The sequence below is a fragment of the Schistocerca americana genome, chromosome X (genome assembly GCF_021461395.2).
Source record: "Schistocerca americana isolate TAMUIC-IGC-003095 chromosome X, iqSchAmer2.1, whole genome shotgun sequence".
Lineage (NCBI taxonomy): Eukaryota > Metazoa > Arthropoda > Insecta > Orthoptera > Acrididae > Schistocerca > Schistocerca americana.
Genome location: NC_060130.1, coordinates 479,056,290 through 479,070,057, shown reverse-complemented (window position 1 = coordinate 479,070,057; position 13,768 = coordinate 479,056,290). Strand labels below are relative to the sequence as shown.

Sequence of the window (13,768 nt, the reverse complement as noted above, 5' to 3'; positions counted from 1 at the left end):
CAATTGGCATGGTGCCCCATTACAGGCTGTTAATGAAGGTACGAGAATACGGAATAAGTTCACATATATGTGAGAGGCTTGAAGACTTATTAAATAATAGAACCCAGTATGTTGTCCTTTGATGGCAAGTGCTTATCAGAGACAAGGGTAACATCAGGAGTGCCCCAGGGAAGTGTGACAAGACTGCTGTTCTTCTCCATGTACATAAATGATTTGGCAGACAGGGTGGATAGCCGTCTGTTGTTGTTTGCTGATGATGCCATGGTGTCGAAGTTGAGTGACTGTAGGAAGATACAAGACAACTTAGGCAAAATTTTCAATTGGTGTGATGAATGGCAGCTAGCCCTAAATGTGGAAATTGTAAGTTAATACAGATGAGTAGGAATACAGTATTACTAAAGTGCGCATCATTTATGACGGCGGCTGAGTTTAGGTTTGTTCTGCACATCTGACATCACAAAACACAGTCAGCCAATGAACAGAGAATGACTTTGCCAGAGCTCTACTGCAGTGCAGAGCATGGACGAGTGTGTTCAGTTTTAGAAATGTTCAGTCATAAATAAGGTAATTGAACAAAAGCAATGTCTTGATAGCAGACTTTCTTTTATAGAAAGTTTGGAGAAAGCATTCTTTATACCAATTGCTTCATATTCTATTAATTAATTAAACGAAACAAGCAATAAGCCTCCTAATTCAGGCGATAGCAAGGAAAGGTGTTTGTATCATTCCCACTAACCGCTTTTTCACAATAAAGAACAGCAGTAATTGTTATTTCCTATTGTACTTCGATGAAATGTGAGTAATTCATAGTCATACCAACAGTGTCTGTCGGTATTTTGCATGATATTTTAAAGTCCTCCAGGAGATACGTTGGATGACAAGCTGCGTTAGTGTAATGGTAAAAGTGTAGGGCTGCTGAATGAAAGATTCTGAGTTCAAACCTGGTTCGGTGCTTAATATTTTCTTTACTTAAAAACAATATCGAAGTGTCTTACTTCACGAATTTTATTCGTTTTAATGTAATTTTTTGAAATTTCTAGTGGTAACTAAAATCAACCATATGGAAAGTATACGCTATGGACTTTTACCTCTGCAAACTCTTCAAAATTTCATGCAATGGTTTACTACACCTAATGCTGCACAATAACTGCATTGAACATCGAAACAAAATTAAGTCATTTATGGGGGGAAGGTATCAGTCACGAAGATGTGTAAAAATCAAATTTTTGGGCCAAATAGTTTCTTTGAAATCAAATGATTAAGTGTGTCAAAGCAGTCGAAACACCATGTGTCTGCACAGGCGACCAGTGCAGTGATGACAAAATCACGCACATCGTGGAATGTGGGGAGCACGTCTCTGTAGCAGCCAAAGGGTTAATGCAGCCATGGTGGCTTTGCTTCAGAAACTGCGCGCTCCCCCCTAAACGTAAGTTTGCTAACTATACTATGGCGCTGCTTCTCTTGGCGCGTCCAACTGGCAACGCAGCAATCTTCCGCGTCTGGGTGGGCATGCACGAACTGCCAAGATAAAAGAATTGAACTATAGTGAGCAGGTTAACACATTCAAGTCATTTAAATATCTGGGTGTAATGTTGCAAACCAATAAGAGGTGGGATGAGCAAGTGAAAACTGTGGCAGGGAAGGCAAATGGTTGACTTTTAGGAAAGAGTGGTTCACCTGTAAAAGAATTGCATATAGGATGATGGTGAACCTATTCTTGAGTACTGCTTGAGTGTTTAGGATCTGTACCAGGTTGGATTAAAGGAAGACACTGAAACAATTCAGAGATTTTTTACTGGTACATTCAAGCAAAACGCAAATGTTATGGAGATGCTTCAGGAACTCAAATGGGAATCCCTGGAGGGAAGGCAGCATTCCTTTTGGAAAACACTAATGAGAAAATTTAGAGAACTGGCATTTGAAGCTGACTGCCGGGTGATTCTGCTGCCACCAACATACATCGTATGTAAGGACCACAAAGATAAGATACAAGAAACTAAGGCTATATGTAGGTGTACAGACAATCATTTTTCCCTCTATTTGCAATTGGAACAGGAGGGGAAATGACAAGTAGTGGTACAGGGTACCCTCTGCCATGCAACTTACGGTGTCTTATGGAGTATTTATGTAGATGTAGATGTAGAAATGAACCATACGAAAATTTTCCTTCAGGACCTGTAGCCTTCTTTAGGTATTTTGCAACATATGAGACTCAACATAAAATGTCAAATCAAAGAGTACTACTTCTCACATTTCATGAAGATCCAAACTTAAATTTATCTCCTTTTTGAAGTTAGTTATGAACCATTGCACCATGTTGGTTTCTTGTCACAATCTGATGAAATGTTAGAACATTTTTATCAGATAACACTTCTTCATCAAATGATTAGCATATAACCTGAACAACTGTACTTCAGTCACACTTACACCTGAACAAACCAAAAACTACATTTTGTTTATTACAAACATTCATTAAGTTTGAATATAAATGTTTCTCAACCATTGTGTTTTTTTATATTTTTTTGTTTATACTGTGTCCTGCAGTCTATAGATTATTGCATCAGATCACATTTGAAACAGAACTTTTTAAGATTTTGATATTTTTTGGTAACTTTCCTTTATTTTAAGGCACCTGTCTGAATGTTTTCATAAATCATAAATGTTTGTTATTCAGGAAATGTGGGTTCCATAATACTGGGGTTTTATCTGAATTTGATGTGGCAAATAAACCAAGAACATTTTTGCAAGGGCTCCATTGCAAAAGACTTCGTAGCCACATTCTGTAATTTGTATTGGTACCAAGTACAAAAGTATTATAACATAAACAGTTGATTACATTTTTTGACAGTATACAATAACTATATAACAAAATTTTGAGAACTTTTTTGAAACACTCTGTTAGCTGTTTCCTCTGCTAATTTATATATGTCATTCATGCAAGATTTATTCCAGAAAATTGAAACATGTGAATACTCATATTGCCTGTAATGCTCAGAAGAGTTACTGTGCAAAAACACTTTACTTTGCCCAGTTCCACAGCATCCTACAGTACAGAATTATATTCTAGGGTAATATGACATCTAATTCAGTCATCATCTTAACTCAAAAAGAACTGTAAGAACAATGCAATATGATTGATAAACAGATTCTTGCAAATCCCTCTTTCAAAAGTCATCATTCCTTCCCCTTCCCTGTATGTATATACCAGAAATTTGTAAATTTGCTACAGTGAATTTTTAAAGAAATGAAAATTTTAATATCCCTGATTGTGATCACAAAGCAAAGGAAAAAGTTTCATATAAAGTCAGTAAGGACATTAGCTTTTAAACTTCCACGAGAAACAGTGTGATACAAAGGAAAAAGTTTCATATAAAGTCAGTAAGGACATTAGCTTTTAAACTTCCACGAGAAACAGTGTGATACAAATGTATGAAATAATTTCATCATTCTCACTTTATTTGCAAAACCCTAACATTTTTAGAACCCATGAAGTACAAGAGACTTGAAACAAGGCAGTGGAGGTCCTGCAAGGACTACAAACTATTTAATGGAAAAATCAATTATGTTGTTAAATATTACTGTTTCTGTATTTTATGTAAGAGTAAGAGCAAGTGTGTGTGTGTGTGTGTGTGTGTGTGTGTGTGTGTGTGTGTGTGTGTGTGTGTGTTTTTGGACACATGAACATTTGCACACATATATTTATACTGTATTCCACAAGCTGGAAAGACTTTTTGGACGAACAAATAACTAAATGAGCATATGCTTAGATTACCCTCTCAGTACTTCACAAATCAATGTGGGGGGCAGGAATTTATTTATATTTCATTTGAAGCCAAAAAATCACAGTTCATCACTACTTAATATTACATACTTTTAATGTGTTATATTTTTCATTCTTTTTTTTCATACTAAATTCATCAGAGGCAGTTATAAAAGACAAAAGAAGCATTACAATATGTGATCATACTTACCACATGTATAAACAACTTTGAGATACATCCGTGAGTCACTCCTGCAGGGTTTACCAAATGTTTCAGAATCAGCAGGAAGTGTACAACGTCGTTTTCCATGACACATTCTCATGACAATTTCTGTGGCATAGCTCACCAGGCATGCTGCAGTAAAGCAGATAAAATTCAAAATTAGAATTTTTAGGCTATTGGGTGAAGCATTAAGGATAGAAATTATGTACTGGTATTTTGATTAAGGGTTGTGACATCAAGTTACATTTATCCTATATGTAGAAACTACCTTCACAGCAAGCGGAACACACATTATGCAGCTGGGTATTTCAAAGACTGTTCAAAGGAAAAATCACAAAATCAAATCATTTTCTTTCCTCTATGTTTGTAGTACAAGTAATAAATTACTGGAGAGTATAATTTTCAGTTGTGAAACATTTAAATAATGTCAGAAACAAAAACCAGTAGATTTTAAGCATTCTTTACTTTCACAGCAAGTAAGAACTTCATTTGAAATATGCTACTCAAGAAGAAATAAACAGTTACACTGAAGGCCACACAACTTCTTTATTTTGATCACATCTTCTTTAAAAGTATTTTCTCAAAAAAATCTTAAACATGGCTGTAACTTCAGCAACTGTATGACATTAAACTTGGAGATGTTGAAAAAAATCAGCCAACCAATTGCAAAAATAGGTTCACTGGAACCTTCAACCTAGGTTTCCACAATTTTAAAATTGCTTTCTTCAGCAGGTGTAATGGACCTTGCTACATCACATGCTCATTAAGTACTTCGAATAACACCAAACAGCTTGTCACATGAGACATCCATCTTAAGTGGACCTGAATGTCATGAGGGCCCAAAAAATGATTTTTCAATAAAATTCTGTTTCTTCCTGATTCTAAAAATATGTGCTTTACATATATTACCTCATTTTCATGTTTAAATCCTTTTTAAAGCAGATGCAGCATGTGAATGCCTAGCTGTCACATTACTGCCAAACACAAAACTTTGCCTGCAATGTCTCATAATTTAATTTTGGCGCCATTATTTCCATAGCAACTCATTTACGTAATATCCTTGAAGAACATATTGACTATACTACGAGCAGGGATTTATTGTGATTGATTTTTCTATTGATATATGTAGAATACTTATGTTTAGTTATGTTTTTTCCACGTGTTTGTGTCATAAGCTTGTTGCTGTCACTAAGTATTTCAATCATTTTGCATCATAAAGTGCCAAAAATGAAGAAGTTTAATTGCAGTAATAAATTTTATGGTAATCAAAACAAGTGTGTTGTTGGAAATCATAAAAATTAAGAAATTGCTACACAGCAGCAAAGTGAGGTTACGCCTAAAAACTCACCAGGCAATTCTTCAAAACACAAGTTGAAACATCAAACCAAAAATGAAGATGATTCTGGTGTTGTAAATAGTGGAAATAATGGTTTTATTTCAATTAGTAAGTGCAAGCTTTTCAGAATTTCTTTTGATTGTTGCTACATGTCAATACTGCAATAGTGAAAAATCCTTTACTTTTAGTGAGGACATAACTAAAAGAAGTAGCCTATCCAGGAAAACTGTAGTGGACTGTCAAGTATGTAAAGTAACAAATGACATTGCCTGTAACATGCCTGAAATAAAGTGAAGTGAACATTCACCTTGATTATTACATGAAGTATATCGTGAAGGGAAAAAAAGCAATGCAGATATTCTGTGGATTTCCTACTGCTACCTATCAAATTTGGGAGGTAGTATAAGTATTTGCATTATGCCCTAACAAATAAATGGTAGATATTTGTCAATTTACTGATATTGTTGCTGCACTGTACAGTTTCTGACAGAAAAGAGGTCATACATCATCAAATGGAGTTGTCACAGTTACCTCTGTAGATCAGTGGCAGCTATTCCTTGAGGACTCCAGGACAGAACCCTCCCAATAATATCAATAACGGCAAAAGTTGCAGCATGTATGAATCATGTAAGAAAAATTAACTCAATTTTGCACATACCACCAGTGCATGTATAGGAATGATCAGTGTTTTTAGAATGGGTTGACTACCAGCCCACGTAAGTGAATTATCAATGTTTTTAGAATGGTTCAACTGTCAGATCCTCAGCGAACCACCCTGGCAGTTTAAAGGCAGGGAACACACATGTGTTGGGTGGAGTTAGTGCATTATGTTAGGGCTGCTTAGAGCGATGCCCAAGCGAAGTGAGCAAAGTATGAGTAGCATTGCGTGTGTGGCACTAGTATTGTTGTTTTGATGTGAATTAGACTATTTAAACTGCAGCCTAGTGACTAAATGATGTGCTAGTTTCCCGTTTAGAATGATGGAGTAAACAACATAAATAATATTTTAACTGCTGGTGGTAAAAAATCTTACTTTTGATAAAAAGTTGGAACTGGAAAGGTTAGGACCACAAAGCCCTGATTTAAACATATACAGATTCAAAATACATGCAAAAGCAAAAGTAGTTTTACCAGAAAATTTGCTCCTACTTTATACAAACAAGCAAACTGACAGTGTGGATGTGGAATAAGGAAGGGTTTCTTCTGTTACATGTGTCTGGTAATGCATGTTGCAAAACGTCCTTAGACCACAGATGGGGTATCAGACATTAAACATTTAGCTGACAAAGTTAAGAAACAAAAAATTGAGTGAACTACACATGAACAGTAGCATCAAGTTTTCTGTGCTTGGCAAAGTCAATATAAGACGTCAGCTGGATACAGCTTACAGAATGAAGATTAAGAAGTTTCATGAAGATGTTTCTAAGAATCTTTACATCCTTAGCAAGTTGATCGACTGTATCAAATCCTGTGGGATATTTGAACTTGCACTAATAGGACATGATGAAACAGATACCTCAGAGAATTCTGCTTTTTTTAAGCTTTGGACGATCCACGTTGAAGGAATATATTGAAAAAACCAATAATTTTGTATTTTTGGGGCTTTCTAAAACAATTCAGACTGAGGTGCTGGTCTCTATATAAGGTGTTTGCCACCAGTTGATTTCCAAAGAAATATTGCAAGCAGATTACATCACAATTGAAGTTGATGATATGACAGATTGTGCAACTTTGTCTCACCTTGTATCTATGAACTATAGTTCAATATCAATTTAAAGGGAAATATATGAAAAGTTCATAAATTTCACAACACCCAAAAATCATACAGCTGCAGGAATAAGTAGTGAAGTGTTCAATGAACCTGACAAATTAAACATTGATGACTCTCCAGAAAAACTGATAGCTCAGAGCTATGATGGAGCTTCAATTATGAGTGGTAAGCACAATGAGGTGCAGGCGAAAGTGAAAGCAGTGCATGAAAGAACAAAATTTGTACACTGTTATGCCTGACAAATCAACCTCATTGTAGAGTGCTGTGCAACACAACAAAAAGAACTTTCAATATTTTTAGAAATTTACGGGGATTCTCTACTTTCTTCTCAATTGAGGAAGACGATAGCAATGATTATTCAATGACTGCTAAAGCAGAATGAGGTTTTCACTCTGCAGCGGAGTGTGTGCTGATATGAAACTTCCTGGCAGATTAAAACTGTGTGCCGGACCGAGACTCGAACTCGGGACCTTGCCCGCGAAAGGCAAAGGTCCCGAGTTCGAGTCTTGGTCCGGCACACAGTTTTAATCTGCAAGGAAGTTTCATATCAGCGCGCACTCCACTGCAGAGTGAAAACCTTGTTCTGTAAACATCCCCCAGGCTGTGGCTAAGCCATGTCTCTGCAATATCCTTTCTTTCAGGAGTGCTAGTTCTGCAGGGTTTGCAGGAGAGCTTCTGTAAAGTTTGGAAGGTAGGAGATGAGGTACTGGCAGAAGTAAAGCTGTGAGGACGGGCCATGAGTCATGCTTGGGTAGCTCAGGTGGTAGAGCACTTGCCCGCGAAAGGCAAAGGTCCCAAGTTCGAGTCTCGGTCCGGCACACAGTTTTAATCTGCTAGGAAGTTTCAACTGCTAAAGCAGTTGGGTTTTGGTAACTTCTTAACAATGACCAAGAGTTTCTCTTTTGGCTTCAGTTTTTCAATAAAATCCCATGAAATTTTGTTTAAGCAGCTGCAACATAGAAATGTAGATAACGGCAAAGCTTTCTGATTTCTAGTCAGTGATAAAACTCATGAGAAATTCTCTTGATCTTGATCAGCACTGGAATGAGGGGGATGAAAACGAAGAGATCACCACCCAAAATGTTTCCATTTAGAACACTCCTGTAAAACTTGCAGAGGAAGTCTATGACCTTGTTATGACTAACACTGATGAACATTTCCCATTTAGCACCTTTGTCAGTAGCTATATTATTCCAATCCAGTTTGTTTCAAAAACACAAGCTGTTGTTCCCCAACACAGAATTTCAGACTAAAGTTAAATTATTTGACTTAAACGAAAATGAACTGTGGCAGGAACTTATAGCCATAAACATTAGAAATGATTTCCAAACAGCAAATGGAGCTTTAACAGTTATGAATGGTATCAACAACAATAATTTAGAAAGTGATCCACCACAATCAGCGAAACTTTTATGGATGATTTTTAAAGTACCAATGACAACAGCAGAAAATGAGAGGTGTTCCTCCATGCTGAAAAGAATAAAGACTTTCATTAGAGACACTATAAAAGAAGAGGGAGTGAGTGCATTACCTATATGCTCTACAGAAAAAACACTTTTGAATGTGCAGAATTTTAATGAGCTTGAAATTGTCCACTTTGCTGAAGGGAAGGAGAAGAGAGACCTATTAATTAAGGTAAGAATGTCATTTTAATTGTACTCAGTAAATTACTGTCTTGCCTGCAGGAAAGTTCAAAAACCACATTTCTTTGTAAATTTTTATGCTTTGGTACCAAAGTAAAAAATTGTGTTAAATGAAGATTTAAATTACGTCACTTGCTGATACACTAAATGCTGTATTTTCCACATTCAAGAAATGTTCTGAAGAGACAAAACGTTGCACGCCCCTCTTAACCCACAGTCCACCAGCCGCCACTGCTGTTGATAAAGGCAATGTCTGACAAAGCACTGTCAGGGTTGTTCCAGTAGGGTAAATGAACACAAATGTGACAAAAACTTTCATGTTTCAGTGATGGTATGGAAAGCAAGGGGGCAGTCTCTAGTTTTAGTAGATAAACTCCTACATGTGCTGTGCGATACACTTAATAGTTTGGTGATGGTGACTCTCAGAATGGTCTAGCCTTTGAAAAAAACATCAAAAATATGCTGGGCTATGAGATGAGAAAAGTAATTTGAGCAATTCTGTCTCCCAGAATATTCACTGATGAGTATCCACACCATGGCCTCTGCCCAAATGAAACACTTCATGCTACAAGTATGACAGGTTCGAACAAATTGGTGAAAACATACATATGCATACCCCATTTACAGAAACTGTTGTGGTAGAACTAAAACCAATATATAGAGATGCTTCAGATTCTTATCTTCTGTAAAAATGTTTACATGGAAAAACACAGAATCCAAATGAAAACTTCAAAAGTTGTATTTGGGAATACTTGCCAGAACCTGTTTTTGTTGGCATGGAAGTTTTTTCAGATTGGTGTAATGGATGCCATAATATGTTTTAATGATGGAGTAACAAGCAGATTAAAAAGCATGAGCAAATTAGGCATCAAAACTGGGGACAACATGAAAAGTGGGGTGCTGCGAGTGGACAGGCAATGTGTCACTAAAGATGAAGAATCTGCTGAAAGCATGACAAAGGAGGCCAGAAAACAAAGAACAGGAAGAAAACTAAAGAAAATGAAAAGAGCGCTCAGAATCAGCAAGATTACCCAGCTGGAATGTTTTGACATGTTATCACTGAGAAGAAAATGACGTGCAAATATTTAGTTTCAATTTCCCGTGACCAATGTTTTTGCATACTTAGGTTCATTATCCCATCCAATGTTAAAGCTACAAAAACAAAATTTTGCAGGAATAATAAATTGTGCTTGCCTATACAGTGAACCATATTATTCAACAATGTATTAAATATTTTAAGCTGGAGCATGTCATATGTCCTTAAATTATTAGGAGAAAAAATTGACTTCTAAGGAACATTTCTTTAAAAATACACAAAACAACAAATTGGTAAACATTCCTGGTTTATTGTTTCAACAAGTTAATAATTAAAAGAATAAAATTTGCTTTGACCTTTTATTTTGAATAGTATAAAAGTACAGTGTACCTAAAATAAAAATAACACATAATTCAATACATAAATTAAAAATCAATATTCACTCCACTACATATTCCACAGTTTTTCAATTTTTTTGACATGGAGGTCTCTGTATACTACTTATTTGGTTAGAGTTTCATTACAATATCTAAATTTTTTGAGTTATTAAATTTGAAGTTATAAACAAAGACTGCAGGCCACAATGTCCAGGTCTACTTAAGAATACAAATAATCACAAGCCATGACTTAGGATTGCACCACTGTACTATTACTGGTGTGCAGATCAAATGATAAGGGTAGTTTCCCCCTTTTCCTTTGTTAATGGGCCACTGCACTTAGCATTTGTTCTGCACACATGTAATACTACAGTGCTGCAATCCTAATTAATGGCTTGTAATTATTTGTGTTCTTCAGATGGATGTCTCATACGACAAGAGCTGTTTGACTTTATTCAGGTTATTTAATCAGCATGTGATGTAACAAGACCCATGACATCTTCTGAAGAAGATAATTTTAAAATTGTGGAAACCTAGATCATGGGTTCCAATAAACCTTTATTTGCAACTGGTTGGCTGACTTTTTTGACCTCTCCAAGTACTGTCTCTTCTTAAATTTATTGTCATTTTTCAAAATTTATGGAAGAATTCAAATCTATTTTATAATGGATTATGTTAGTAAAATAAGGAATCTCTCATGTAATATTAAGTTTTTCAACACATATTTTCATGCAATATTCTATTTTGTATAAAAAGAGAAAAAGTGAAAATCATTGCATGAATTCCCACAGTGAGGGGCACAATGAATGAAACAGAAACGAATGACAGCTATTACAATAAGTGTCAACAGTTGTCCTCATTCTGGAAGGATGGAAGATTAAAGTCATCAACGGAGAGTGCAAGCTCAGACTGAAAAGAATATTGGTTGTGTCCTTTTCAGAAGAACCATCTCAGTATTTGCCTTAAGCAATTCATAAAAACAACAGAAAACTGCATTCCTCAAGTCTGGATGTGGATAGATATCTGGTTTTCCTAAATGTGCATTAAGGGCCCTGTCAACCTCAGAAGATATGCAACATGAAAACAAAGGTCTCATTTTCTTTAGTAATGTTAGAATACTTCAAATAGATTCTCACAGACACACTGGGGTAGAATTTTTCTCAGATTTCAGATTGCCCGTCACATAATCCAGTGTGGCTGGTTTTGTTTCAGTCACAAAGTTCTTGTACCACAATCATTTGGCACAGATTCTTGTGTAAGATTCTGCAGACATTGGTGCAACGAAAGTGAAGCATTTAGAGATCTGTTGCAGCTAATCCATAGAAACAAAACTGAAACAATGACAGAAATATTGCTGCATCTGTACAACTGAGTCTCTCTCTCTCTCTCTCTCTCTCTCTCTCTCTCTCTCTCTCTCTCTCCCCCCTTCACTACTAGAATAGTATCTGTTCTGAACTGAAATAGCAGTGTTGCTTTCTGCAGATTTCATAAAGGCTTCAGGATGGATCCAGTAAAACACCAGTCTACATGGGAAGAAAGACTATATGGAAATTATTTTTGTGGTTTATATTGTGGTATATTGTTACATAGAGTCTGGGACAGACTGCCAGTTGTGAGATCATGGTCACTGACAAGAAATAATACTTCTTGTTAAAAGTATGTTTATTAAGTACGCACATAGAAACACATGTAGCTGAGCTGCTTGCCTCAGTATATAATGTTCCTATCCATACATAGGCTCACAGAGAATGTTGTAGTAAATTCCAGTATGTTACAAATAATTAAGTCCCATAACATTCGAGGAATCATGTATGTTAAGTGATAAATAATTGCAGAAGGTGGGAATAGAATGGGCAATCTATGCACTGCTGGCATGTGACTGCAGCTGCTACACCTTGGTGAACAACCCACAGCATGAGGTTGTATCATAGTTAATGCAAAAGTAGTTATTACTAGGCACAGATAATATTAATGCACAAAAGTGGTTAGTGTAAGCATTTCAACATCTACACTGAGGCCTCTGTAAGTAGTGTTGTTATGTAAAGCACACAGTACTATTGCTGTTCACAATAGCCAAATACACTCCTGGAAATGGAAAAAAGAACACATTGACACCGGTGTGTCAGACCCACCATACTTGCTCCAGACACTGCGAGAGGGCTGTACAAGCAATGATCACACGCACGGCACAACGGACACACCAGGAACCGCGGTGTTGGCCGTTGAATGGCGCTAGCTGCGCAGCATTTGTGCACCGCCGCCGTCAGTGTCAGCCAGTTTGCCGTGGCATACGGAGCTCCATCGCAGTCTTTAACACTGGTAGCATGCCGCGACAGCGTGGACGTGAACCGTATGTGCAGTTGACGGACTTTGAGCGAGGGCGTATAGTGGGCATGCGGGAGGCCGGGTGGACGTACCGCCGAATTGCTCAACACGTGGGGCGTGAGGTCTCCACAGTACATTGATGTTGTCGCCAGTGGTCGGCGGAAGGTGCACGTGCCCGTCGACCTGGGACCGGACCGCAGCGACGCACGGATGCACGCCAAGACCGTAGGATCCTACGCAGTGCCGTAGGGGACCGCACCGCCACTTCCCAGCAAATTAGGGACACTGTTGCTCCTGGGGTATTGGCGAGGACCATTCACAACCATCTCCATAAAGCTGGGCTACGGTCCCGCACACCGTTAGGCCGTCTTCCGCTCACGCCCCAACATCGTGCAGCCCGCCTCCAGTGGTGTCGCGACAGGCGTGAATGGAGGGACGAATGGAGACGTGTCGTCTTCAGCGATGAGAGTCGCTTCTGCCTTGGTGCCAATGATGGTCGTATGCGTGTTTGGCGCCGTGCAGGTGAGCGCCACAATCAGGACTGCATACGACCGAGGCACACAGGGCCAACACCCGCCATCATGGTGTGGGGAGCGATCTCCTACACTGGCCGTACACAACTGGTGATCGTCGAGGGGACACTGAATAGTGCACGGTACATCCAAACCGTCATCGAACCCATCGTTCTACCATTCCTAGACCGGCAAGAGAACTTGCTGTTCCAACAGGACAATGCACGTCCGCATGTATCCCGTGCCACCCAACGTGCTCTAGAAGGTGTAAGTCAACTACCCTGGCCAGCAAGATCTCCGGATCTGTCCCCCATTGAGCATGTTTGGGACTGGATGAAGCGTCGTCTCACGCGGTCTGCACGTCCAGCACGAACGCTGGTACAACTGAGGCGCCAGGTGGAAATGGCATGGCAAGCCGTTCCACAGGACTACATCCAGCATCTCTACGATCGTCTCCATGGGAGAATAGCAGCCTGCATTGGTGCGAAAGGTGGATATACACTGTACTAGTGACGACATTGTGCATGCTCTGTTGCCTGTGTCTATGTGCCTGTGGTTCTGTCAGTGTGATCATGTGATGTATCTGACCCCAGGAATGTGTCAATAAAGTTTCCCCTTCCTGGGACAATGAATTCACGGTGTTCTTATTTCAATTTCCAGGAGTGTAAATCCAGTAGTTACTAGCTCACATTACTACATGTCATAATTCTGAGAGAAAATAAGGAGTGAAAGAAAGTAAAATAAGCTAAAACTTTTGTCTGTTGGTCAGCACAATCAGAGGAAAT

General features: G+C 38.2%; 1 protein-coding gene across 1 annotated transcript in view; it reads right to left on the bottom strand.

Moving 5' to 3' along the window:
• LOC124556082 (protein eva-1) overlaps window positions 1–13,768 on the bottom strand; it is a 350,386-nt gene that overhangs the window by 53,058 nt on the left and 283,560 nt on the right. Inside the window, exon 6 of the mRNA XM_047130109.1 lies at window positions 3,972–4,115. Coding sequence (XP_046986065.1) covers window positions 3,972–4,115 — 144 coding nt within the window. The remainder of the gene's footprint in view (window positions 1–3,971; window positions 4,116–13,768) is intronic.